Raw genomic sequence first — 27,473 nt, 5'->3', positions numbered from 1 at the left:
CTAAACTTGTAACTTAACGAATAATTATTCACATTTTAATTCATAATAATAATAATAATAATAATAATATTCCTATTATTATTTAAGTTAAAAAATATCATTTTAGTTCACGTATTATAAGATTTATTCAATTTTAGTTTAGAAAAATACTTAGTACATTCTGGATAACACCTATCTTTGTACATCCAATCAAATTGTCTTATCATAATTGGACACATAACAAATTATTCTTATTTATTTTTTGAGATATTTTAATTATTTTTTGGTATGTGGAAGAGAAAAGCATAAAGATGGATGCATCTTGAGATGCACTCAAGTATTATCCTTTTAGTCTATATATTTTTAGATTTGATCCATTTTAGTCCATGTAATTTTAAATGTTCAATTTTAGTCTCTATACTCTCAAATAAATCTTAAATTTAGTCTCTACAATTAGTTTATAGATTTTTTCAAAAACTTTTTATTATCTATATTAGTATTTTGACAACATAATCACATATTAAATTTTCGTACATGAAAATTATCATTATTATTTATCTAATTTCAATAAAAAACTAGTTTCGAGATACTAAATTTAAGATTTATTGAAAGTACAACAACTAAAATTGAATAAACTTTAAACGGACAAAAAATGATATTTTCAACCTATTATTAAAAAAAGTCTTGGTTGGTTAATTAACAAAATGACACTTTATTTAGTATTTAAACGGTATGGGCAATTTCAAAATTTTGGATTGAGTGACTGAAGTCTGCAAGTTTCAAGAGAGGCATTTATAAGAATCACACTTTCCATTAGAGAATAATCCAAAAGTTTTTAATGTTAATATATATCTTCAATCGAAGAGTCGTTAATTATCCATCTATAATATGATTAATTAAGAACTTAATTATAGATAGCAGTACTCCTTAAAAGATTAAAGAAAAGAAAAAAGAAAGGGTCTGAAACGATCCACAATGAAGAAGTTGTGTGAGATTTGTCTGGAGAAAAAAGAAGAGGCAAACATGTTTCAAATAAAGACGTGTTTTCATTCCTTTTGCTGTGACTGTAATCAAACACGTCTCTGCAAAGATCGCTGATGGATATTTCTCCGTTTCTTGCCTTACTTTGAACTGTCCCTCCATCATAGACTTCACTACCTGCTGGTAATTACACTTTTTGCTATTTTTTAAAAAAATTTGTTTAGCCTATCTATAAACGCTATTTTCGTCTTTGGTTTTGTTACCTACGTTTCTTTAGGGCTTTAAAAAATAGCGTAAGTTTAAAATACCAAGTCAAAATTTGAATATTAGAAAATAGTTTTTAAAAATTTGTTTTTTATTTTTGAAATTTAGTTAATAATTCAATTTTTTTACTTAATATAGATGAAAATTAATTACGTAGAGATGAAAATCAATTAGGGAGGAAATAAGGTTAAATTTTAAAAATTAAAAACATAAATGAAATAGTTTACAAACGGAGGCTAAAATTCTTATTAAACGGAATGTTTATTTTTAGAGGTGAGTACTTATTAAGTTTTGAAATTTAATTTTTTTTAAAAAAAAAAAATTGGTTCAGAATTCATATAAATGTCGTAAGAAAATAAAATAATTAAAAAAGTATGGTATGAAAACAATTCATAGAACTTGGCTTCATTGCATAGTTTTCATAATATCTGACTACATTTGAATTTTTTGGCCAACTATCTTTAGACACCAATAATATTTGGTTGTTGGTATTTATGAATTAAATCTATAAACACTGTTTTTGTTTTTGGTCATTTTTGTGAGATCTTTTTAATTATATTTTGACGATTAAAAAGTAGTCTTTAAAAACCTTTTTTGTTCTTAGAATTTGATGTTTAAAATATGACACTCAATGAATCGAGCTCATACTATCATAGTACTAAAAGTTTTTCAGGAAGAGAGTAAAAAAGTTTACATTAAAAGCATTTTTGGTCCATATAAATTTTAATAAAAGTAACAATTTAATTCATAAACTTTAATTTGTAACCAATAATCCACGCACTTTCAATTTTCTATAATTTATTCCTTGTATTTTTAATTTTCTACAATTTTATTCCTAAACTTTCAAATTTGTAACAATCTATTATCTAGTGCAAAAAAAACCATCAAAATTAGATGATAGCTTTTATTAAATATTTTATGATGTAGACTTTGTATTTTATACAAATATTGAGTCTCTTATTAAGTTTATCAATTTATTTATGTAATATATTTATAAAACTAAGTTCTACAATAAGGGCTAAATTACTACAAATTTTAAACTAAAGTGACTAAATTATTATAGAATAAAATTTAATGACTAAATTGTTACAAAATTAAAGATATAATGATTAAATCATTACAAATAAAAATTGAATAGCTAAATTGATATTTTTATAAAAAATTAAGGACTAAAAGTGATAGTTAACTATTACAAAGGTTAAAGTTAGTATGTTTAGTAAGAATTTTCATTATAAAACTAGAAGTGAATAACAAAACAAAAAGTAATCTTAGTATTAGCAACCAAGAATTAATAAAATTTTCAAATCAAAAGATTAAAATTTAGGGTTTATGGTAAAAAGATATTGGAAGGATGGATGGAAAAAAGCGAATTTATTTGAATTATGGTTGGCAGGAGAATGCTACCAAGGGAAATAGCAGAGGAATGGAACAAAGGGCTTTGCAAAGCGCTTTATTCAGAAGCAGAGGAAGTGTTTTGCCCATTCAAGGATTGCTCTGTTGGAATGATCCTCGACAAAGAAGCATTGGACGGAGGAGGCGGCAAATTACGGGATTGTGAGTGTCCGTTTTGCCATAGGCTGTTCTGTGCCACGTGTCGAGTCCCATGGCACGAGGGATTCACGTGCGATGAATATCAAACACTTCATAAAGTTGACAGGGGTATAAATGACATTTTGATGGAAATGCTAGCCTCCAAAATGAAATGGATGAAATGCCCTAATTGCAAATTCTTCGTTGAGAAGGTTTCTGGTTGTTTGCACATTACTTGCAGGTTTCCTCCTTCCTTCCTTTCTTTTTTTATTTTTTTCTTCTTTTATTTGATTAAATTATAAATTAGAATCGATAAAAATCTCCTAAATAGTCCGTCTAATATGAACTATATTAAGATTTATCCATTTATAAAAACTATTTATGAGAATTTAACAAACCATAGAAACTAAATTCTAACTTTTAAATTCGTAAGATTAAATTCAAACCTTCTCCTAGTCTAAATTCGTATTTAACCGTAATTCGATGTTTAATTCGTTTTTCAAACTATTTTGGTCTCTACATACTTTTCAAATGCCTATTTTAACGTAATAAGAATATGTATACTAATATATTTATACAAGTATATACTTAGTTTGGTTGGGACGTTTATTTAGCAAAGTTAGAGAAGTAGATTTAAGATTATTTTCATGAAAGACCAATAATTTTGTTTTTTAGAAAAGGTTTAGGACACAATTGAAAATCGGTCAAATATCATTTTGATCTATCTATTTTAGAATTTGTTGAATTTTAATCTTTATATTTTTTATGATTGTTTTCAAATAAAGGAAAATGAAGCAATTTATTTACAAAAATATAGTAAAATGTAACTACTTAGCATTAATAGATCATGATAAGTTGTGATAGATATCTATCGATGTATATCACTAGTACACAGTAACATTTTGTCATACTCGGATATATTTTTAGCAGTTTTACCATTTAAAATAAATATATATATATTTTTAATAAATCTTATCAAATATATACTTTTTATTGGAATTGGTCTTATAATATATTAATTTTCATGCGAGGAATTTCAATATGTGAATATATCTTCAAAAATTAAAGTGAAAATGCTAAAGGATAATAAAAGATTTTTATAAAAAAGAAGGTATAAACTAGTCATAGAGACTAAATTGGATTAAAATTATAAGATCGAATGAAACCATTATTAGTGACGATTGATAATTTATATGATAATCTTTGTATCAGGACTAGTTTAGGTTATAATAGTTGAACCATATGAAGTAAAGAGAGGAATAAATTTAATAATTTATTTGGATATTAATCACGATCATATATTAAAAAAATAATTGTATTGTAATATGTATATGGTTGTTGAAATTGTTGTAGGTGTCGATTCGAGTTCTGCTACCGTTGTGGATCACCTTGGTTTTCCACCCATGGTGGCTGCCAACCCAACTGAAAAATGTGTCTTCTTTAAATATTTTCTTCTAGAATAATGATTTGGGTTCGGGTTGATTTGGTTGGGTTGTATTAGTTCATGATATGACTTAAAATTAGTTTGTGTTGAATTTAGCTAATTTCAAATATATTATTAATTTTGAATGTATATCTTTTACTTTATAAAATGCGAGAAAATTTCTATTATTATAATAGTATGAAAAAATTTAAATTCATGTATAGTTTAGGAAATGAATAAATAATAAATTTAAGAACGTATCAAATAATGAATGGGAAGAGTTGAAATATTACATTAGTATTAGATATTTTTCCACAAAATGCATGTAGCTATTATTAATTTTAGATTATATGACTCCTAACATTTTTTAAAGGAAAATCATAAAAATTACCCCTAAATTAGGGGTGGTTGTTCTAGTAAGTATACCTTTAAACTTTCAATGGTAAAAATTGAATACTCAAATTACTTATACCAGTGTTTTTTAAAATATATATATACTAGTGTTAAAATTGGACTCTGAAATTTATATAATTGTTGAAATTATAACAATTGTATATTGGTTTGAATGTTCAATTTTTACCACTATTGTAAATCTAATAATCTAAAGTTATGAAAGTTTATTTTAAAGTGGTCAATATTATCATTCCATTGTAAAGATTGAGCTTTTTTTTTTTTTAAATTGATTTTTTTATATTCTACATTTACACTTGTTCATGACTTATCCAAATTCTTGTTACATAATTCTTAAAATATGTTCCTTATTTTTTTTATGTGATTAGAGTGAGATGCATATAGAAATAGGTATATTTCAAGATTCATCTAAATATTACTCTATTATATGTGTGGATTAGATCAAATGGTCACATTGTGTGTATTATTTCTTCTAATTTCGATTGAAACTATAGTGTATAATCTTTTTGTTTTCAAAGAAGTTTAAGGGTCATGTCAGTAGATCTCTTCAACTTAAAAGAAAAAAAATGTAATTATTGTGAAATTGAAGAGCATAACGGAAACACGGATATTGAGAAAATATAATATAATAATAATAATAAAATATAATTTTAAATAAAAAATTAAAATTATAAAATTGGATAATAGAAAATTTAGTAAAATTTGGAGTGGATTTCTTACCAATGGGTGTGTATTTTTAAGATCCACCAAATGCCACTATTAGGCAAAGTGGTAAGTAGGATGTGGACTTACATGGACACCAAGCATGAATAACTACAAGGCTCATGGACAATATGAAAGATGATACATGGCTCTTGGGACACTAAGCAGTAGATATCTATTTATTATTATAATATTCAGAATACTTCCCCTTAGATGTTTATATGTATATAAAATATGTCTCATTAAAACCTTATTAGGAAAAACCCAATGGGAGAAAAACCCTAGTGAATGAAAAAGAATACATATTTCATATAATATATACTCCTAACATAATACTATTATATTTACGCCCCTTCATGAAAACATCACTTAAGATCTCTGAGTCGCCGCATTCCAATATTGTGTACCAATTTTTCAAAAGCTGCAATTGGTAATGCCTTTGTAAATAAGTCTGCCATGTTATCTTTCGAACAAATTTGTTGTACAATGATGTCGTTATTTTCTTCAAGACCATAAGTGTAGAAAAGCTTCGTTGAAATATGCTTTGTTCTATCTCCTTTAGTATATCCTCCTTTGATTTGGGTTATGCAAGTTGTGTTGTCTTTGTATAATATTGTTGGAGGAACTAGAAGACAAACCACATGTTTCACGAATGTGCTAAGTCATTGATCTTAGTCATACACATTCTCAACTAGCCTCTTGAATTGCAAGAATTTCAGCATGTTTTGAGGAAGTGGTCGTTATGGTTGTTTTACCGATCGTCATGATATAGCAGTTCCTCCACATGTGAACAAATAACCTGTTTAAGATATAGTTTTGTGTGGATCAGATAAATATCTAGAATCTGCATAACCAACTAGATCAAAATTTGATTTATTTGAATAAAAAAAACCATATTGATTATTCTTTGGAGATAACGAAGTATATACTTAATTCCATTCCAATGTCTTTTTGTTGGAAAATAACTATATCTTACTAATAAATTTACTGAAAATGCAATATCTAATCTTGTATTATTAGCAAGATACACAAGTGCACCAATTTCATTAAGAAATGATACTTCAGGACCAAGAAGTTTTTCATTATCTTCTCAAGGTCGAAATATATCTTTCTTTATGTCCAATGAATGGACGTCCATTGAAATATTTAATGGATGTGCTTTGTCCATAGAAAAACTTTTCAAATTTTTTCCTGTTTAAGTTGACTGGTGAATAAATATTACATCCTCAATTTGCAAACCAAGACAAAATTTTGTTTTTTCGATACCTTTCATCTCAAATTATTTCTTAAGATATTCTATTGCCTTTGAAAACTCTTCAAGAGTTCCAATTATATTCAAGTCATCAACATATACAATTATAATAGCAAATCCTGATTGTAATTTCTTTATAAAAACACACGAACATATTGGATTATTTTGATATCATTCTTTCAATAAATATCCACCCAGACGATTGTACCATATCCGTCTTGATTGTTTCAATCCATATAGTGATCTTTGTAACTTTATTGAATACCATTTCCAAAAATTTGATGTATATGTTTCAGGTATCTTAAATCCTTTTGGGATTCTCATATAAATATCATTATCAAGTGATCCATGTAAATATGTTATGACTACATCCATAAGATGCATATCCAAACTTTTATACACAGTCAAGCTAATTAAATATCTTAATGTAATTGCATCCACCAGCGGAGAATACATCTCCTTAAAATCAATACCATGTCTTTGTGAAAAACCTTGTGCAACTAGTCTTGCCTTATATCTTGTGACCTCATTATTTTCATTTCTTTTTCTCACAAATATCTATTTGTATCCCACAAGTTTAACACCTTATGGTGTTCGGACTACTGGTCTAAAAATCTTATGTTTTGAAAGTGAGTTTAATTCTACATTGATTGCTTCTTTCCACTAAAGACAATCTTTTCTATGTCGACATTCTTCAACAGATTTTGGTTTAGGATCCTCATTTTCAGATATAATATCAAGAGCAACATTATACGCAAAAATGTTGTCAATAATTATATTAGTTTGCTTTCATCTTTTTCCTGTCATGACATAATTTATTGAAATCTCATGATTATCTTTAGGTATTTCATCTTCCTCACTAATCATGTCAAGTATTTCTTTATGGGTATTTACATCCTCAGCCAAGTCTTCTTGACTATTAACTATTTTTATTTTTCGACGATTTTTATCTTTGAAACCCACTGGTCTACCACGTTTCTGGAGTGTTCCAGACTCATTAGTGACAACTTGCTATGTTGGGATATCAATTTTCGATGGAACATTTGCAGCTAATATATGTGATTTATTTACTTTCTTTGCATCTATAAATGCATTTGGTAGTTGATTTTCTATATTTTGCAAATGAATTATTTTATGAACTTCAAGTTAACATTGATCTGTACAGGGATCTAAATGAGACAATAACGATGCATTTCATGTAATTTCATTTTCCAACTTCTTAATTCCTCCCCCTAATGTTGGAAAATTTATCTCATTAAAATGACAACCAAAAAATCGTGCAGCAAATATATCACTCGTCAGGGTTCAAGATATTTAATAACTGAGGGAAAATCATATCCAATATATATTCCTAACCTCCTAGTGTGTTTTGGAGGAGCAATTGGAACGTATACTGCACATTCAAAAATTCTCAAATGGAAAATATTTGGCTCATGGCCATAAGCTAATTATAGTGGCAACTACTTATGATAAGCTATTGGCCTAATGCGTACAACTGATGCTGCATGCAAAATAGCATGTCCCCATATAGATAAAGGAAGCTTAGCTCTTATAATTAATGGTCTTGCAATTAATTGCAAACGTTTTATGAATGATTCTGCTAAACCATTTTGTGTATGAACATGAGCTATAGGATGTTCAACACTTATCCCAATTGACATACAATAATTATCAAAAGCATGGATGTAAATTCACCAGCATTATTAAGACGAATAGTTTTAATTGTATAATCAGGAAATTTTGCTCTTAGCTTAGTTATTTGAGCAAGTAATCTTGCAAATGCAAGATTTCAACTTGATAATAAGCACACGTGTGACCATTTACTTAATGCATCTATTGATACCATAAAATATCTAAATGGTCCACTTGGTTGGTTAATATGTCCACATATATCACCATGAATTCATTCTAAAAATGCAAGTGATTCACTCACCAGTTTAGCTAGTGATGGTCTAATTATTAATTTATCTTGAGAGTAAGCATCACATGATAATTCGTTAGATTGAAGAATCTTTTGGCTATTCAATGAGTGTCCATTTGAATTCTCAATAATTCTCCTCATTATTATAGATCCTAGATGACCCAATCGGTCATGCCAAATTTTAAATATGTCTAGATTCACTTCAGGTTCATTGTTGCATATGTTTCAATTACACGTATATGAGTATAATACAATCCAAAAGATAAAGAAGTTAACTCTTCCAATATACGTTTTTCATTTGAGATAGTGGATATGATATATAGATATTCCACATTATTCTTACTATCAATCTCAATATGATAACCATTGCAACGTATATCTTTAAAACTTAGAAGATTTCTCTTTGATTGACTAGAAAACAATGCATTGTCAATTGTAAATTTTGTTCCTCTAGGAGAAGTAATATTTGCTTTTCCAAAATCTTCGATCAAGTTTGCCAAACCTGATGTTGTATTTACTTTTGCTTTCAACATTGTCAATTTGGAAAAGTATTTTTTCTTTATAAGTATTGTATGTGCAGTTGCACTGTCTGCCAGACATAGATTTTCTTTACTCATTTTTTAGTCACCCAACATGTGAAAATGATCCATGTTTCTTCATTAAAATAAAATAATTATAATAAGAAAAGAAACACTTAAAATATACAAAAGTTACTAAAAAAACAAGAAGATAGATTTAAAAAAAAAAAAAACAATAACAAGGTTAGATATTCTAAAAGTCAAAAGAAACACTTTTGAGTATGCAAAATTTGCTTCCACATTTTTCTCTTTTTCCTTCAGGGAGGCTTGATAGAGGTCAACTAAGTGTTTTGACGTATGACAGATATGAGACCAATGCCCAGTCATTCCGTATCGGAAGCATTTAGTTTCAACACTCTTTGAACTTTTATTTTGTGGAGCTTTTCTTTTGTGATCATCATTTTGTGTGGTTCTTTTGAAATTTAAATGATTAGAACGACCACCACAAAAATAATAATTATTTCTTCCTCTATCACGGTCACAACCTCAACCTCGACCACAATTATTATTAAAATTCACAATATTCATTTCAAGGAATGGTGTCGCTCCGGTTGGACGAGATTCAAGATTTTTCATCAATAACTCGTTATTTTGTTCGGCACGAGAAAACATGAAATTAATTCATAATACTGTTTAAAACTTTTCTCTTCATATTGCTGGTGCATGAGCATATTCGAGACATGAAATGTAGATATTGTCTTTTCTAACATATCAAAATCAATAATTTTCTCTCCACATAATAACAATTTCGAACTGATTTTAAATAATGTAGAGTTGTAATCACTTACTGATTTGAAATCTTGTAGTCTCAAGTGCATCCACTCATAACGAGCTTTAGGAAGAATAACTATTTTTTTACTATCATACCTCTCTTTCAAAATTTTCCACAAGATACGGGGATTTTTTATTGTAAGATACTCCACTTCCAATCCTTTGTGGATATGATGATGAAGGAAAATCATAGCTTTTGCTTTGTCCTGTTTGGATGTTGTAATTCCTTCTTTAATAATCTCCCCAAGATTCATAGCATCCAAATGGATTTCAGCATAAGTACTCTTGATAAGTAACTATTTTCGTTAATATCAAGGGCCACAAATTCTAACTTTGTGAGATTTTTCATGGTAGAACTATTGTAAAATATTGTACTTATGTTAGAAATTTAATAGATATTGAATATGCAAATTAAAACGAAGAGGGAAAAATCGACATACCTTCAGAACACCTTTAGCGAGAAAAAACGACAGGAGCTCGTGCTGATAATGTGTTGTGAAATTGAGGAGCATAATGGGAACACGGATATGGAAAATAATAATAATAATACATAATTTAAAATTAAAAATAACTAAAATCATAAAATAACTAAAATTTAAAATTTAGTGGAATTTGAAACGGATTTCTTACCAATGGGTGTGAGTTTTAAAGATCCACCGAATGCCACTATTTATAGGCAAAGTGACAAGTAAGATGTGAACTTATTCCTCTTTCCTTTTTTGATTACCTTCCTCGCGTATGTAGTTGACCGAATCCATTCGATTTCGAAAAAGTGGAATCCTTAATCGAGGAATCCGCCCTTTTTCAAGCCCATCTCGAATACGATGCGGTATGGTACTCGTGACCCTGCTGGTGGCTGCCACTGCCTCACACTTAAATGCCGCCAGCTCTATCTTCCTACTTATGCTTAAGGCATCCGCGACCTGATTGGTCCGTCAAAGCGGCAGACTGACGCACCATATCAATCAAACTTGGCAAGTTTGTCTTGCTTGCCATCGTCCCCGTATGGACACCAAACATAAATAACTACAAGACACATGAACAATATGAAGGATGACACATGGCTCTTGGGAAACTAAGCAATGGACATCTATTTATTATTATAATATTCATAATAGTAATATTATTTTAACTTTAATTTGTTGTACGATAGACTTTATGTTTAAGATTGATTTTTCTAAAAAAAAAAAGAAAAGAAAAACTAAACCTTTTAAATTTTATGCTCAATAAGTTTTTTTTTCTTCTATAATTTTGTAAAGTACAAATGAGAGTTAAGGGATTTGAACCATAGACATCTTGATCTATAACACATATTGATGTTAGTCGAGCTACGATGAGTTTTTTTTATTGGAATATTATTAAAAATTTACAAATTAAAATTAAAATTTTAAGGATAAATTTGAAAATTTAGGAGTTTAGCATAAATATTAATTTTAAAAGAAAATCAAAGTTAGGGAATTTGTAATTGGTGGCCTTTTTAAGATAATATATAGCAGTCGTGTCACCATTTTTATTAGTTTACAAATATGGCAAATTTTTTAAATATAAAATTTTATTTATTATTTATTCCAAAATTTTTCTTATGTCATATTGTTTTTCTTTTTTTTCCCTCGTGTTTCCCACGTATCTCCCCTTACGATTTTTTTTTTTGTTTTTTGGCGATTTAAGAGCCTTTTCTTCCTTTTTTTCTTCTATTTTTTTCATCCCCTCGCAAGATCCTCCAATTTCTTCTACGGTTTCAATTTATTCCCCTTCTTTTTTGGTTCGATTTCTTCATCACCTTCCCTGTCTTGCTTCTACATTCATAAGGTTCTTCGTCATATTGATTTTGCCTTATTGATTATTGATCGCATTACAGGTTTTCCTTCTTTCCAATATTTTTCTTTGATATTTTTAGGATTTGATAATTGAACACGCTTTAATGTCTTTTCTCTGATTTCCTTGAGATTTATTTTGTATTAAGTTGGTTGTGGTGATCAACATCATAATGGTGAATGCAATTTTTTGTTTGTTTGTTTCACATGTTATTTTCTTTCTTATTATGTTATCATATATGGGAGAAGGAATATTTGACAACAAATTGAATGTTTGAGTACAAACACGGCACAATGAATTAGGAGAGAAAGACAATGAGTGTTAAGTAGGGTTAGCAACAGGGTGAATTCCCCATCCCGTCACTGCAGGGGTCGTGGGGGGGGGCCCCCCCCCCCCCATTGGCAAGGACGGAGACGGGGACCCATCCCCAGTTTTTTCTGTAATATATATAATTATATATTTATACGGTATATATATAATTATATAGTATATATATTTATTTGTAAAATTTATACACATACACACACATTAAAAAAATAAGTGGGGATACCCTCCCCATCCCCGATCGGGGACCTGGTTATAATCCCCGATTTGACCCCTATCCCCGGTCAAATTGGGGATTCCCCGCCCCGATCGAGGCGGGGACTCGTGGGGATTTTTGCCAACCCGAGTGTTAAGTAATATTATTGTTTTCAGTAAACCAGATTTTATGTATTTTGATTTCCCTTCTTTGATTTATTGAGATTTAATGTTTTTTTGTTAGTTGATTGAAAAAATAGATTGGGGATTGTTATTTGAAATGGAATAGTGAGGAGTACATTTTCAAGACTCGTTAGATCCTTTTTCAAGACTTCACATGAAATAACAATCAGATAATAATCCGATGACAATCAAATGGTAATCACAAACTACTAACTACAAAAGTAGAAGATTATAGGGTAATAAAAATGCAATCAAATAGCAATATAAAAAATTACTAACTATGATAGTCAAATAGTAATAAAAAAAAAAAAAAAGAAACTACTAGCTAATTGACAAAAAACAAAAGGTAATCTCACAACAATCACATAATAATTGGTATCATTGGAAATCGAAAATTGATCAATATCAAACAGTAATTAGTATTGGATAGCAATCGACATTATTAGCAATCATATTACAATCAAATATCAAATAATAATTAGGCAACAATTAGACAGTAAATCAACAAATCATTATTAATCAATACAAGTTAACAATAAGATATATAGTAATTAGATAAAAATCATTATAAAAGAATAATCATTATCAAATAGAAACCAATATCATTAACTGTCGATATCAAATAGTAGTTAGACAATAATCAGATGACAATCGTTATCTTTTATAATAACCATCAAATAGTAATCACATAACAATTAATATCATGTAGTGATCAAACAATTGAAGGAACTCTAACTGGAGAGAACCGTGAGCGGAAGTAAGATCGTCCCAATTTCCATTTTTCATTGAATATAAGTTTTATAGTTAAACAAGAACAAGATATGCACTTACATAAATTATAGCATGCAATAAAAATGGAAAACTTAGAGTTTCAGAAACCTTTACATTTGAAGAACACTTTCTTCAAGAATCCCTCGAACAAGTCATGTACGGATCTCCTTCTCCAAATGGGACACCACCAACTAGAGCCTCCTGTATTCTCCTTATGGATTGAGAATGGCAGGAGTTGTGGGCTCTACCTTAGGGCTTTGGAAGAGGGAAGGAGATGGATAGGAAGAGAGGGAGCAGAAAAACTTTTCTTCTTTGTAAGTTTTTCCCAGAGAGATTTTTTTTCTTAGTGTTTTTTAGGAAGAAGATAAATCAAATTCATCTTCTTCTCTCACACAACCCATGTAATTGACTGAGAGAAAATGGGGGAAGGAAATTGTAACTTCCTCCCTTTAATTAATTAATATTAATTTAATAAAATTAAATTAATAATAATTATGTATTATATGTATATAAACTATATGTTATATGTTGGAATATTTAGGGACGACTTTGTTTTATTTTAATTATTAAGGATAGATGAGTTTGAACATGAAATCATGCGTTTGCTCCCATGCGTCTGAGGTCATGCGTTGGAATGATGATACGTTAATCTTAGCATGCAATGACCATGCGTTCCTATCACAAGTTTTCTTACGCTTGCGCCAAGTATAACACAAACGCAAGTTTCTCGGGTAATCCGAGGTCGAACACGGGGACTTGTCACTCAATAATATTTGTGAAGTGATGCGTTTGAGGCGAGGAATAAAAATAAAAATAAAGCGAAGAAAGTTTAAATGACTTATACACTACTCCTACTCCTAGCTAAACAGATTGAGCAATAGGAGGTTTACAATGAGAATAGGTAGAAACACAACAACCAATAACGCATAGTAATGTTTACTATCTTAAATTGTCCAAGTAATCCCAGCTTATTGTATTAACGCGTCGCACATGTTGGCTTTTTGGTCCTTAATCTCAAATTAATTAATTTTAATTAGTTAATTAATCAATATTTTGATGATAACAAACTCAATTTTTAATTATTGAAAATTTTAGTGTTTTAATATGTCCATAACGTAGAGCTCGAAACAACGATTCCAACACTTCTTGAATCACTCAAATCGGAGCTAAAACGAAGATGATATGACCGAAACAAATCTATAGAGAAAATACCGTGGTGGATGACGTGACATAACCAGACCATTTGCATGTAGACATGTGGCAGCATATTGGTTGAATGGTGAATCATTAAGAGATTAACATATGATGAATTTTTTTTTATTTTTGGATTGACTTTAAAAAGAATGAATTTAAAAAGAAAACGAATTTAATATTATTTTATGTTTGTGTCTAACGGCTAGTTTTTGACACATAGTATGTTTTTTTTTTTTTTTTTTTGGATTAATTTAAAAAAAATGAATTTCAAAAGAAAAGGAATTTAATATTATATTTTGTTTGTATCTAACGACTACTTTAGTTTAAAATCTCCACCATTGATTTTTCTTTTCTAAAATCCAATGGTCCAAATTAATTGTGGTTTCTAAAATTTTTTCCATCTCTATATAAACCATCTTCCTCTCTAAATTTTGCACTAGCAAATTTTACATTTTTATAATCCTCCAAAACTCAAAAGTTTCTATTGTTGCTTTCTCTAAGCTCCCATTTTTTTTTTCTTTTCATCTTATTCTTGAGAGAGTGTTATTATATTGTGAGGATAAATTTATTGAGTGCTTAAACTTGTAAATCCACTCTAATAAGAGTTGTATTGTGTTCTTCAAAAATTCCAACATTTGTAACGGTTTGATCCTAAACCGTGGAAATGATGGGGTTTGCTCTTGAACTCGTAAAAGGAGCGGTGGTGTAACGGTTGGGCTCTAATCCGTGGAAAGAGTCAGAAAGATTTTATTCAAATTCCCAAGAGGCGCTTGGAGAGTGGAGTATGTCGAGTTTGACCGAACCACTATAAAAGTTACGGTGTCTTCTTTCTAACTCTTTCCTTTTTTATTTTTTCAATTAATTTAAGCAATTTATTGTACGTTTTAGTTTGTTCTTATTTATTTGCTAAAATTTAATAGAATTAAATTATCACACTATTTGTTATCTTATTTGTTGCATAAATTGAATTTTTCTTATTATTTATAAAAAGTGTATCAATTAGTTTAATTGGGTTAATTTAGAAAAAAGTTTAATTAAACCCTATTCACCCCCTCTAGGGTTGCCATATCGATCCAACAATTGGTATTAGAGCTTGCTCTTCTTGAAATATTTATTTCTTGATAAACTTAATTGTTTTTGAGCTATGACAACTTTAGGTTTTATCCCTTTTACCAATAGTCAATCTATTACAAAGTCTCCTTTTTTTAATGGTACTAATTATAGTTTTTGGAAAAATATAATGAGATTTTTCTTGCTTTCTATTGATTATGATTTATGGGATATTTTTTAAGAAGATTTTAAAATTCCAACAAAAGATGTTGATGGTGTTAGCACTATAAAACCTAAGGAAGAATGATCAATAAATGAAAAGAAAGCATGCTCTTTAAATACCAAAGCTATTAATTGTTTATTTTGTGCTTTGAATGAAGTTGAGTATAATAGAGTGTCTATTTGCAAAACCGCTAAAGAGATATGGGATAAATTAGAAATTACTCATGAAGAAACTAGTCAAGTAAAAGAAACAAAGATTGACATGTTAGTTCATCAATATGAAATGTTTAGAATTGATGAAAATGAAGCTATTTCCGATATATTTATTAGATTTACTAATATTGTCAATACTTTAGAAGGACTTGGAAAAAAGTACTCAAATCTTGAGAAGATAAAGAAGCTCTTGTGGTCTTTGCCTAAACAATGGGAGCCTAAAGTCACCGCCATTCAAGAGGCAAAGGATCTCAAATCTCTCTCCATTGATGAACTCATGGGCTCGTTGTCGACGCATGATATAAAGATCAAGAAAAACATGGAGGATGAGAAGAAAAAGAAAGAAAAGAGTATAGCTTTAAAGATCATCTCTTTAGAAGTTGACTCCCAAGATGAAGATGACCTTGATGAAGATGATGTTGCCTATCTTTCATGTAAGTATAAGAACTTCATCAAGAGAAAGAAGCAATTCAAGAAGCATCTCTCCAACCAAAAAGAGTCAAAAGGTGAAAAGAGCAAAAAGGATGAGGTAATATGCTATGAATGTAAGAAGCCAGATCATATTAGAACCGATTGTCCTTTTTCAAATCATCCAAGAAATCCAAGAAGAAAGCAATGAAAGCTACTTAGGATGATAGCAATGAAAGCGAAAGTGGGAGTGATAATGAAGAAGTGACTAATTTTTGCTTCATGGCTTATAGTGACAAAGAGGATGAACAAAATGATGAGGTAACTCTAGAACCTCTTTCTTATAATGAATTGTTTGAAGCTTTTGAAAATATGCAAAATGATATAGAAAAACTTAGTTCTAAGTATGTTGTGCTTAAAAAGAAATACAATGTTTTATCTAGTAAAAATAAGTCTTTACTTGAAGAAATTGCTTGCTTAAAAGAGAATGAGCATGATGCTATGCATATTGATGAAATGAATATCTCTTATGACAAGTATGCTTTTGATTGTGATGAGAAAAATGCCTTGCTTGACAAAGTTAAATTTCTTGAGCATGATAGTTGTAAAAAAGATAATTTGATTAAATTACTCAAAGAAAAGGAATTTAGTGCTTTGCAAGAACATGATAAGGCTAAAGAATCTATTAAAAAGTTGACAATAGGTGCTCAAAGATTAGACAAGATAATTGAAGTAGGCAAGCCTTTTGGTGATAAAAGAGGTTTAGGCTATATTGATGAATGTTCTACTCCTTCAAGTTCTAAAACTATCTTTGTTAAAGCATCCATAATATGCCTAAGCTTAATATGCCTAAGGTTGTGTCTAAGCATGTTAAATCAAACTTTGTGCCTATATGTCATTCTTGTGGTGTTGAAGGCCATATTAGACCTAAGTGTTTTAAATTGAAATATGCTCATACTACTTCTCCAAGAAGAAATTTTTCTCAAAAGGCAAAGTTTCATAATGCTCCAAGGAATAATTTCTCCAAGAAAAGTAGAGTGCATAAATTTGTTGTAAGAGATAAATCTTTGCATAATGTTGTTTGTTTCTCATGTGGCAAGTTTGGACATACAACTTATTCTTGTTACTTGTCTAAATCCAATGCCTTAAACGTCTATGCAAAAATGAAATGGATTCCCAAGTTTGTCAATGCTAACCATCTAGGACCCAAACAAGTGTGGGTACCAAAGAATCAAACTTGAACATTTGTGTTTGTAGGTTTGTTTGAAAGCCTTTAAGAAAAACAAGTGGTACTTGGATAGTGGTTGCTCGAGGCACATGACGGGAGACCCATCCAAGTTTGTCTCTCTCTCCAAAAAGGATGGAGGTCTTGTAACTTTTGGTGACAACAAGAAAGGTAAAATAATTGGTAAAGGTAGTATAGGTAATAAATTTTCTATTTTAATTGAAAATATACTTTTGGTTGATGGGTTGAAGCATAATTTACTTAGTATTAGTCAATTGTGTGATAAAGGCTTTCGAGTTGTGTTTGATAAAAAGAATTGTATCATTGAAAATGCTAGTGATAGAAAAGTTATATTTGTTGGAAATAGAGATGAAAATGTTTATATTATTGATTTGAATGATTGTCCTATTAATGATAAATGTTTATCGGCTTTGCATAATGATTCTTGGTTATGGTATAGAAGACTAGGACATACTAGCATGCACTTAATTTCAAATATTTCCAAGAATTCTTTAGTTAGAGGTCTTCCCAAATTTAAATTTGAAAAAGACAAAGTTTGTGATGCTTGTCAAATGGGTAACCAAACTAAGTCCTCTTTCAAATCTAAAAATGTGATCTCTACAACTAGACCCCTTCAACTATTACACATGGACTTATTTGGCCCTTCTAGAATTGCTAGTTTTGGAGGGAACTATTATGTCTTTATGATAGTTGATGATTTTTCAAGATTTACTTGGGTTTTGATGCTAAAGCATAAGGATGATGCTTTAGTTTTGCAAAAAGAGTTCAAAATGAAAAAGGTTTTTTGATTTCTAAAATTAGGAGTGATCATGGAAGAGAATTTGATAGCAATGCTTTTGAAACTTTTTGTGAAGAAAATGGTTTTTCTCATAATTTCTCCGCTCCAAGAACTCCTAAACAAAACGGTGTAGTTGAAAGGAAAAATCGTACTTTGCAAGAATTTGCTAGATCAATGTTGCATGAGTATGGTTTACCTACATACTTTTGGGCGGAAGCCGTTAACACCGCTTGTTATGTTCTAAATAGAGTTTTAATTAGACCTTCTTTGGATAAAACTCCTTATGAACTTTGGCATAACAAAATTTCAAATATTGGGTATTTCAAAGTTTTTGGTTGCAAATGTTTTATTTTGAATAACAAAGAAAAACTTGGAAAATTTGATTCTAAGACGGATGTTGGTATTTTCCTTGGCTATTCCTCTACTAGTAAAGCTTATAGAGTTTTCAATAAAAGAACTTTAGTAATTGAGGAATCTATGCATGTAGTATTTGATCTTGCAATGTTATTTCTAATGAGCCTATTTATAGTGATGTTTTAGAAGGAAATTTTGGAGATTTACTTGTTATTGATAAAGACAAGGAAATTATTTCAAGTAAGCAAGAGGTAAGCTTAATCGAAAAGAACGAAGTTGGTTCTTCATCCATGCCTAAAGAGTGGAGGTATGCTCCTTTCCATCCCAAAGAATTAATTCTTGGTGATCCCGAACAAGAATTTTCTAAGTGTATGCATAGTGAATTTGAGATGAGTATGATGGGAGAACTTAGCTTCTTCCTTGGACTCCAAATCAAACAACTCAAGGATAGTATTTTCATAAGTCAAGAAAAATACACAAGGGATTTGCTCAAAAGGTTCAAATTCAATGAAAGTAAAATTGTAAAAACTCCTATGAGCACATCCGCTAAGCTTGACAAGGATGAAAAAGGTAACTATGTGGATATAAAAACTTATAGAGGTATGATTGGATCTTTACTTTATTTAACCGCTAGTAGACCTGATATTATGTTTAGTGTATGTCTTTGTGCTAGATTTCAATCTTGTCCTAAGGAATCACATTTACATGCCGTTAAAAGAATTTTTATATTTGCTTAGTACTATTGATTTAGGCTTATGGTATCCTAGAAATGTTGAATTTAATTTGGTAGGATATTCCGATGCAGATTTTGCGGGTAGTTTACTTGACCGTAAGAGTACTAGTGGGACTTGTCAATTTCTTGGTAGTTCCTTAGTTTCTTGGTTTAGTAAAAAGCAAAATCCGGTTGCCTTATCCACTACCGAAGTAGAATATATTGCAGTTGCTAGTTGTTGTGCTCAAATTCTTTGGATGAAACAAACTCTTTGTGATTTTGGATTAAAGTTTGATAATGTGCCTATATTTTGTGATAATACTAGTGTTATTAATTTGACTAAAAATCCTATACATCATTCTAGGACTAAGCATATTGATATTAGGCATCACTTTATTAGAGAGCATGTGCAAAATGATAATATTACTCTTGAATTTGTAGGCTTTAATAATCAATTAGCGGATATTTTTACCAAGCCTTTGAATGAAGAAAACTTTTGCAAAAAAAGACTTGAGCTTGGTATTATTCGTTGTGATGCCTCTTGATTTTATAATTTTACTTGTTAAATCTTTTAGAAGGCATTTTGATAGGAGGAGATATGGAAAGCATGTGTTAATATTCTTAGGGGGAGTTGTGCTAAATTTATGTTCATGTTTTTAAGGGAAACATTTATGTAGTTATAAATTTGTCTTAATTATTCTTTTTGATGATTCCAAAGGGGGAGAAGTTTAAGAAAAATATGCTATAAATTTGTTATGATTTTGATTGTATTAATTAGGGGGAGAATTTATTTTTTTTTTTTGAGTGAATTTCAAGAATGATCTTTATGGTGATATGTTGAATTTTATTATGTGCCACATATGGTTTACATGTATTTCAAGCTATTTTTCTTGAATGGTTTGTCATCATGGCCCTTAATTTCAAATTAATTAATTATAATGAATTAATTAATCAATGTTTTGATGATAACAAACTCAATTTTTAATTACTGAAAATTTTAGTGTTTTAATATGTTCATAGCGTAAAGCTCGGAACAATAATTCTAACACCTCTTGAATCACTCAAATTGGAGCTAAAACGAAGACGATATGACCGAAACAAGTCTATAGAGAAAATATCATGGTGGATGACGTGGCATAACCAAACCATTTTCATGTAGACATGTAGCAGTATATTGGTTGAATGGTGGATCATTCCGAGATTAACATATGATGGATTTTTTTTTTTTTTTTTGGATTGACTTTAAAAGGAATGAATTTAAAAATAAAATGAATTAAAAGGAAAATGAATTTAATATTATTTTATGTTTGTGTTTAATGGCTAGTTTTTGACACATGGTATGTTTTTTTTTTTTGGATTAATTTTAAAAAGAAAAGGAATTTAATATTATATTTTGTTTGTATCTAACGACTAGTTTAGTTTAAAATCTTCACCATTGATTTTTCTTTTCCAAAATCTAATGGTCCAAATTAATTGTGGTTTCTAAAAATTTTTCCATCTCTATATAAACCATCTTCCTCTCCAAATTTTGCACTAACAAATTTTACATTTTCGTAATTCTCCAAAACTCAAAAGTTTCCATTGTTGTTCTCTCTAAGCTCCCAATTTTTTTTTTCTTTTCATCTTATTCTTAAGAAAGTATTATTGTATTGTGATGATAAATTTATTGAGTGCTTAAACTTGTAAATCCACTCTAGTGAGAGTTGTATTGTGTTCTTAAAAAATTCCAACATTTGTAACGGTTTGATCCTAAACCGTGGAAAAGATTTGCTCTTAAACCCATAAAAGGAGCGGTGGTGTAACGATTGGGCTCTAATCCGTGGAAAGAGTCGGAAAGATTTTATTCAAATTCCCAAGAGGCGTTTGGAGAGTGGAGTATGCCGAGTTTGACCGAACCACTATAAAAATTACAGTGTCTTCTTCTCTAACTCTTTCCTTTTTATTTTTGCAATTAATTTAAGCAATTTATTGTATGTTTTAGTTTGTTCTTATTTATTTGCTAAAATTTGATAGAATTAAATTATCACACTATTTGTCATCTTATTTGTTGCATAAATTGAATTTTTCTTATTATCTATAAAAAGTGTATCAATTAGTTTAATTGGGTTAATTTAGAAAAAAAGTTTAATTAAACTCTATTCACCCCCCTCTAGGGTTGTCATATCGATCCAACAGCACACCTCTCGGTGGTCAGCCGCATGACTATATCTCTATAGTGCATGGTTGCGTCGAGCATAAGATTGTGCCTATCTCTAGGAACAATGCGAACTTTGCTTTAGTGCGTTCCATCTCTTACCTTCTCAGGCAGATAGACGCGGCTACTTAACCTATAGACAAGCAATGCAACATTCCATAGACAGGCGTTGCTACAGCCTTTCACCAAGCAAAGAGGATTAACTCACTATATTCACACAACACACACCTCTCGGTGGGTTGTTTCATGCATCCTATCTCTAGGCTACACGATTAAGCATGAGATTGTCTTTGATAAACAAACGCTGAAGATGAACTACGATAGAGACGAAGATGATGAAGAAGACGGTAATGAAGGAATTAAGATTTGCATTGATCACAAAATATCTTAATATCTCAAGCTAAAATATAATACAATATAGAGAATAGAAGGGGGATGAAGGAATCTGCGTCAAGGTTGCTGATGGTGCCATGGTTGAATGATGGAGATGTCTCTCTCGAGCTCTATCTCCGACGAATGCTCCGATCATCACTCGGTCTGGGTTGTGGAGATGAAGAATTCTCACTAGAAATCTCTTTCAGGCTCTCATCTGTGATCACAAACTTCTGCCTTGAGTCAGAAGCTCAGATGTCATAAAATGAAGGTCTCAAGGGCTATTTATAGAGTTTGGATGTCGACAGCTGTAATGATGAAGGTATGGCTCACTGCTGCTTTTGTCGCGGTATGGGCATTGTCACATCGCCTTATCTTGTTGATACTCCCAAGGTATGCGTCCGAGCTAAATTCATCTGAAGTTATCAATGCGTTCTACCCATCTTGTGATCTTCTATTATGGTTATCAATCTGTGGCCGCATTCTCTATTTGTTCTCCGCTTTCTCCATGCGTTAGATGCATGTGTTCACCGCAACTTCCATGCGTTAGACGCATGTGATTCTCGTCTGTGTCGTCTTTGCGGTAGACTGGCTTCAGCGCATGTGTTTGTCTGTGATTGTTAGCTTTAAACGCATGTGTGTGATTCCTGCGATAGCTACAAATATAGATACTTTGGCACGGAATAACACATAATATTGGGTCAGTGAGGATTTAGGTGCTAATCGACGCAAAACTCAATTTTTCACAAATTCTAAGATTATCACTGCGTTTTCTACCTGTTAGCCCTCATAATTCTAAATAAAAGGCTTATAATAACTGGCATTTCTGTCAGTTATCATTATATCCTATATAACACATAATCTATAGCTACATATTGTAGCAAATATAATATAGCTTCTAGATGTATTTTCCCTTAACAATACATGACATTTAATATAAATCACATTTATAATAAATTCACTTATATGAATCTCATTCATATAATTAATATTTGAATCATATTCAAATATTTAATTTCTCTCAACTTATTTATGGTATTTAATATAAATCATATTTATATTAAATTTAATTACAAGAATCTCATTCATATAATTAGTATTTGAATCGTATTCAAATTATTCTCATATTACATTATATTATAATGTATTAAATACATTATATTAATTATATCTCATATAATTAATTCCCTCAATTAATTTGAACACTTCAAATTAACCCAAAAATAATTATCAATTAAATCCCTATTGAGCTACAGAGGGGACCTTATGGACCTGTACATTGAAGCTCCAACAATACTCGGATAATTAATTAAACTCTTTAATTAAATTACCCGACATTTGTTAACTGTCGGTCATTCCACTAAAGACCGACAGTTGCACTCTTCGCACTAAAGATAAATTTTTGTGTCCATTGGATATAACCAATCAATAGTGCAATGACCCTTCACAAATTACTCGTAAGTACAGTTGGACCAAAATTATCATTTTGCCCTTGTAGTTACATCTAACTCCTTAAGTACCACTAAGTCCTCTAGTGAACAATAAGTCATAGTCCAACATTAACCAAGTCTCTCTCGGGCTAGGAGAGGGTGTTGCCACTATATTCAAGTTCTAGAATCAGCCCTTAAGGGAGATCGGAGAAAGAGTGAATTTCATCTTGTGTAGCTGTGTTCCTAACTCTCCAGTCAAACGAATCCCTAAAATGGTAGGCTTGTTGAGTTGGTAATTTGGCCACTCTCACCCATACAAATCAAATGACGGCCTTCATGAGCGGGAGTTCAGAACTCACTTAGGATTCAAGTCATGTCACATATGGTCATCCTAGTGAAATGTAAGTCTCTATTATTAATGGCGTTATGTAAAGAGACTAATCATTTCGTGGTCCGGTCTTATACAAACTATTTGTATAGGATACCCTCGCTCACATGTCTCCATATGAATGATCAGGATCAGATCATTTGTAGCACTTTACAACACTTGTAACACCTACAAACCGGGTCGTATTCGTAGTGTCACTAGGATAAGGTACCCAGCCTTATCCATCTACTACAAATCATTTAGGTTAACAAGATCCACATGTATGTCTCTACATACTGGTTTAAATTACAGGAAATAACCTCGGATCTTAGTTTATTGGATTGAGTATATGCTTATAAAATAACACTTATTTTATTAACAACAATATGTTTATACAAAGTTTATAAACTACGAGATTACAAGAGATTTAAGACACTAATTCCAACAATCTTCTACTTGTCCAAAAGTTTAGGGAGTCTAATATACAATACAGATAAAGTACAAAATCACAATAAACTAGGGCATACACCATACCCCAGTAACATCTTCCACTTGCCCTAGATAATGTCACATATCTCGTAGACCCAGACTTTCTAGATGACCCTTGAACACTTTAGCCGTGATAACCTTTGTAAACAGATCAACAACGTTATACTCCGAAGCAATCTTCATGACAATCATGTCACCTCGATGCACAATTTCCCGAATCAAATAATATTTTTTCTCTATATGTTTGCCTCTTTGGTGACTCCTAGGTGAAGGACCTCTTAACAAAGAGCCCAGTGAGCGGAAGCCAGATCGTTCCAAATCCCATTGTGACAGAATATACACATTTACAATCAAACAGTAATAATTATGCAAAACTTTAAATTACAACATGCTACAAAAGGGAAATACTAATGATCAAGAGAACTCACCCTTGAAGAACTATTCTTCTCGTTCCCTCGATCTTACTGCACGATCGTTCACCAACATGAACATCACGTCTCAGCTATCTCTTCGACAAGAACAAATCTCACTCAACCCTCAAATAGGAAGTAGACACCACCAGAAGGCTACCTTGGTATTCTCGGTGTGAGAATTCAGGAGTTGTGGGCTCTGTAGGATTTGGTTGATGGAAGGATAAATTTTACAGATCGTGTAGACGATCGATTAAGTGGGAGGTGAATAAAAGTCTTATCATATAGATTGATACTTGATAGTTTAGAAAACAAGTGACTATCGCATAGAAAACTCTTACATGATCGTGTATGCTCTCAAGCTATCGTATAGCTAACTCTTTTAATCGTACGATTCTCAATCGCTTAATGGCCGCCTTATGTAAAAATAAAAACGATTTTCATTTTATATATATCAGTTACCATAACTGATCATAACTTCCCACTAAGTTGGTTATTGGGAGAAAAAACCGAAATCAATTATCCCATAATTGATTTAATTATAAATATATAATATATTTATAACCTATAGTTTTAATATCACATCTCATGCAATATATAAACCATAGTTCTTTTTCTCCCTTATAGCATTTAATAATAATTCCTCCATTTAATGTATCTAATACATTAAGTCAATTATATCTCATATAATTGATGCAATTTAATTATATCATATATAATCAAATTTCCTCATGTTAATTTGAACACTTCAAACTAACCCAAAAACTGATTCTCAACATGAATCCATTGAGCTATCAAGGAGACCTTATGGACCTGTAGCTTGAAGCTCCAACGGTACGTGAATAATTGACTAAACTCTTTAATCACGATATCCACCATTCATTAATTGTCAGGCATTTCACTAAAGACTGATAGCTATACTCTTCGCGCTATAGATATATTTTTGTGTCCATTGGATATAATCAATCAACAGTACGATGACCCTTCACAAATTGCTCGTAAGTACAGTTGGGTCAATTTACCGTTTTGCCCCTATAATTACATCTAACTCTTTAAGTACCACTGATTCCTCTAATGAACAATATATCATAGTCCTATTATGAGTAAATCCTTCTCGGAAAAAGAGAAGGTGTGGCACCACATTGTTCAAGTCCCGGAATCAACCCTTAAGGGAGCAATTTATCTACTTACCCCTAAATCAGGGAATGAGTGAAGTCTGTCTTGTGTAGCTAAGTTCCCAACTCCCCAATCAAAAGAATCCCCAAAGTGGTAGGTTTGAGTCGGTGATCTGGCCACTTGCACCTATACAAATCAAAGGACCGCCTTCATAGGTAGGGGTTCTCAACTCACTCAAGATTAAGGTCATGTTACCTATGACCATCCTAGTGGTGATATGAAAGTCTCTGTCATTAACGACGTTATATAACGAGATTAAACATTTTGTGGTCTGGTCTTATACAAACTCTTTCGTATAGAGCATCCCTGCTCGCATGTCTAATATATGAATGGTCAGGATTAAACCACTTGTAGCACTTTACAACACTTGTAACATCTACAAAGCGAGCTACACCCGGAACGTCAACGGGATAAGGTTTCCCTCTTTTATCCATCTAATACAGACCATTTAGGTTATCACTTAAAGCACAATCCACTTGTATGTTATCACATACATGCTTAAGTTACAACAATAACCAAGGATCATAGTTTATTGGTTTGTAGTTAATACAACAAAATATCTCATATATTAAAAACTTTAGTGAAGAAAATGAAGGAAACCAGACATGAGGATTTCCATGAGCAACAGAATGATCGTTCCAAATTCCATTCGTATATGAACATACACAATTACAATCAAGAAACGGAAACATACAGGCTATGCACAAAACGAAATTACAACATGCTTTACAAATATTAAGAGATAGAATTATACATACCTTTGAAGACTCATCTTCAAACACCCTTGATCTCGAACGCTTGTACAATCAGCAAGTCAGCAATCACGAATGCTCGAACACTATGATCGCAACACTGCAAGATCAATGCGACCACGGACACAACGATCTTAAAGATCACAAACACAGCGAACGGCCTCCAAAAAACCTCAACTTAATCGAGTTGAGTACGACACCACCATAATGGCTACCTCGGTATTCTCGGTATGAGAATTCAGAAGTGTAGGCTCTGTATGGACTTGGTTTGAGGAAGAAACCGAAGGAAGAACAATCGTGTAACGATTGAGCAAGTGGGAGATGACAAGGTCTATCGTATAGATGATGCCTAATCGTTTAACAAATGCTATGCAATCGTTTAGCAAAAGCTCCACGATCATTTAGCTAAAGGCCAACTAAGTGAACTATCATGTAGTGTCACTCCATGATCGTTTAGTCTCTCTTCAGCTATCGTTTAGTAAATATCATTCACTTGACAGCCAACCATGAGTAATTCCGAGAATAATAAGTCTCACAAATCTTCTAAATTTAGGAAAATATTTTTCCTTTTCTCTCACAGTTATCATGAAACTACTAATAACCTCCCACTCAATTGGTTATTAGAGAAAAAGAGATAATTATCCAATAATTAATATTATTATAAATATATATGATAACCTCCTACTTACCATACTATATTTATAACCTATAATTTTAATATTTCATCTCATGAAACATATAAACCATAGTTATTTTTCAATTTCATGGTCCTTAATGTAAATCTCATTTACATTAGTCCTCCACTTTATGTATCTCATACACCATACCGATCATATCATATATAATTGAATTACCTCTTCTCAATTTTCAAATCAATACCAAGAACTGATTCTCAACTTGAATCCATTGAGCTACCAAGGTGACATTTTGGACCTATAGCTCGAAGCTCCAATGGTACGTGAATAACTGATTAAACTCTTTAGTCATGGGATCCACCATCTTTTAG

General features: G+C 31.0%; 1 protein-coding gene across 1 annotated transcript; it reads left to right on the top strand.

The window, feature by feature from the left end:
* The first annotated feature begins 2,606 nt into the window (after positions 1-2,606).
* LOC150033630 (E3 ubiquitin-protein ligase RSL1-like) lies at positions 2,607-4,180 on the top strand. The gene is made up of 2 exons (XM_090316995.1): positions 2,607-2,995; positions 4,108-4,180. The coding sequence occupies exons 1-2, from the start codon at positions 2,607-2,609 to the stop codon at positions 4,178-4,180; spliced, it is 462 nt and encodes a 153-aa protein (XP_090173121.1).
* The last annotated feature ends 23,293 nt before the right edge of the window (positions 4,181-27,473 follow it).

Source organism: Benincasa hispida, chromosome 9 (genome assembly GCF_027475165.1).
Source record: "Benincasa hispida cultivar pf3 chromosome 9, pf3_genome.v1.1, whole genome shotgun sequence".
Lineage (NCBI taxonomy): Eukaryota > Viridiplantae > Streptophyta > Magnoliopsida > Cucurbitales > Cucurbitaceae > Benincasa > Benincasa hispida.
This window is presented reverse-complemented; position numbering and strand designations above follow the sequence as displayed.

Coding starts and splice junctions, on each gene's coding strand:
- LOC150033630 (XM_090316995.1), top strand. CDS start 2,607: ATGGTTGGCAGGAGAATGCTACCAAGGGAAATAGCAGAGGAATGGAAC. Junction 2,996..4,107: donor TGTTTGCACATTACTTGCAG/GTTTCCTCCTTC, acceptor AAATTGTTGTAG/GTGTCGATTCGAGTTCTGCT.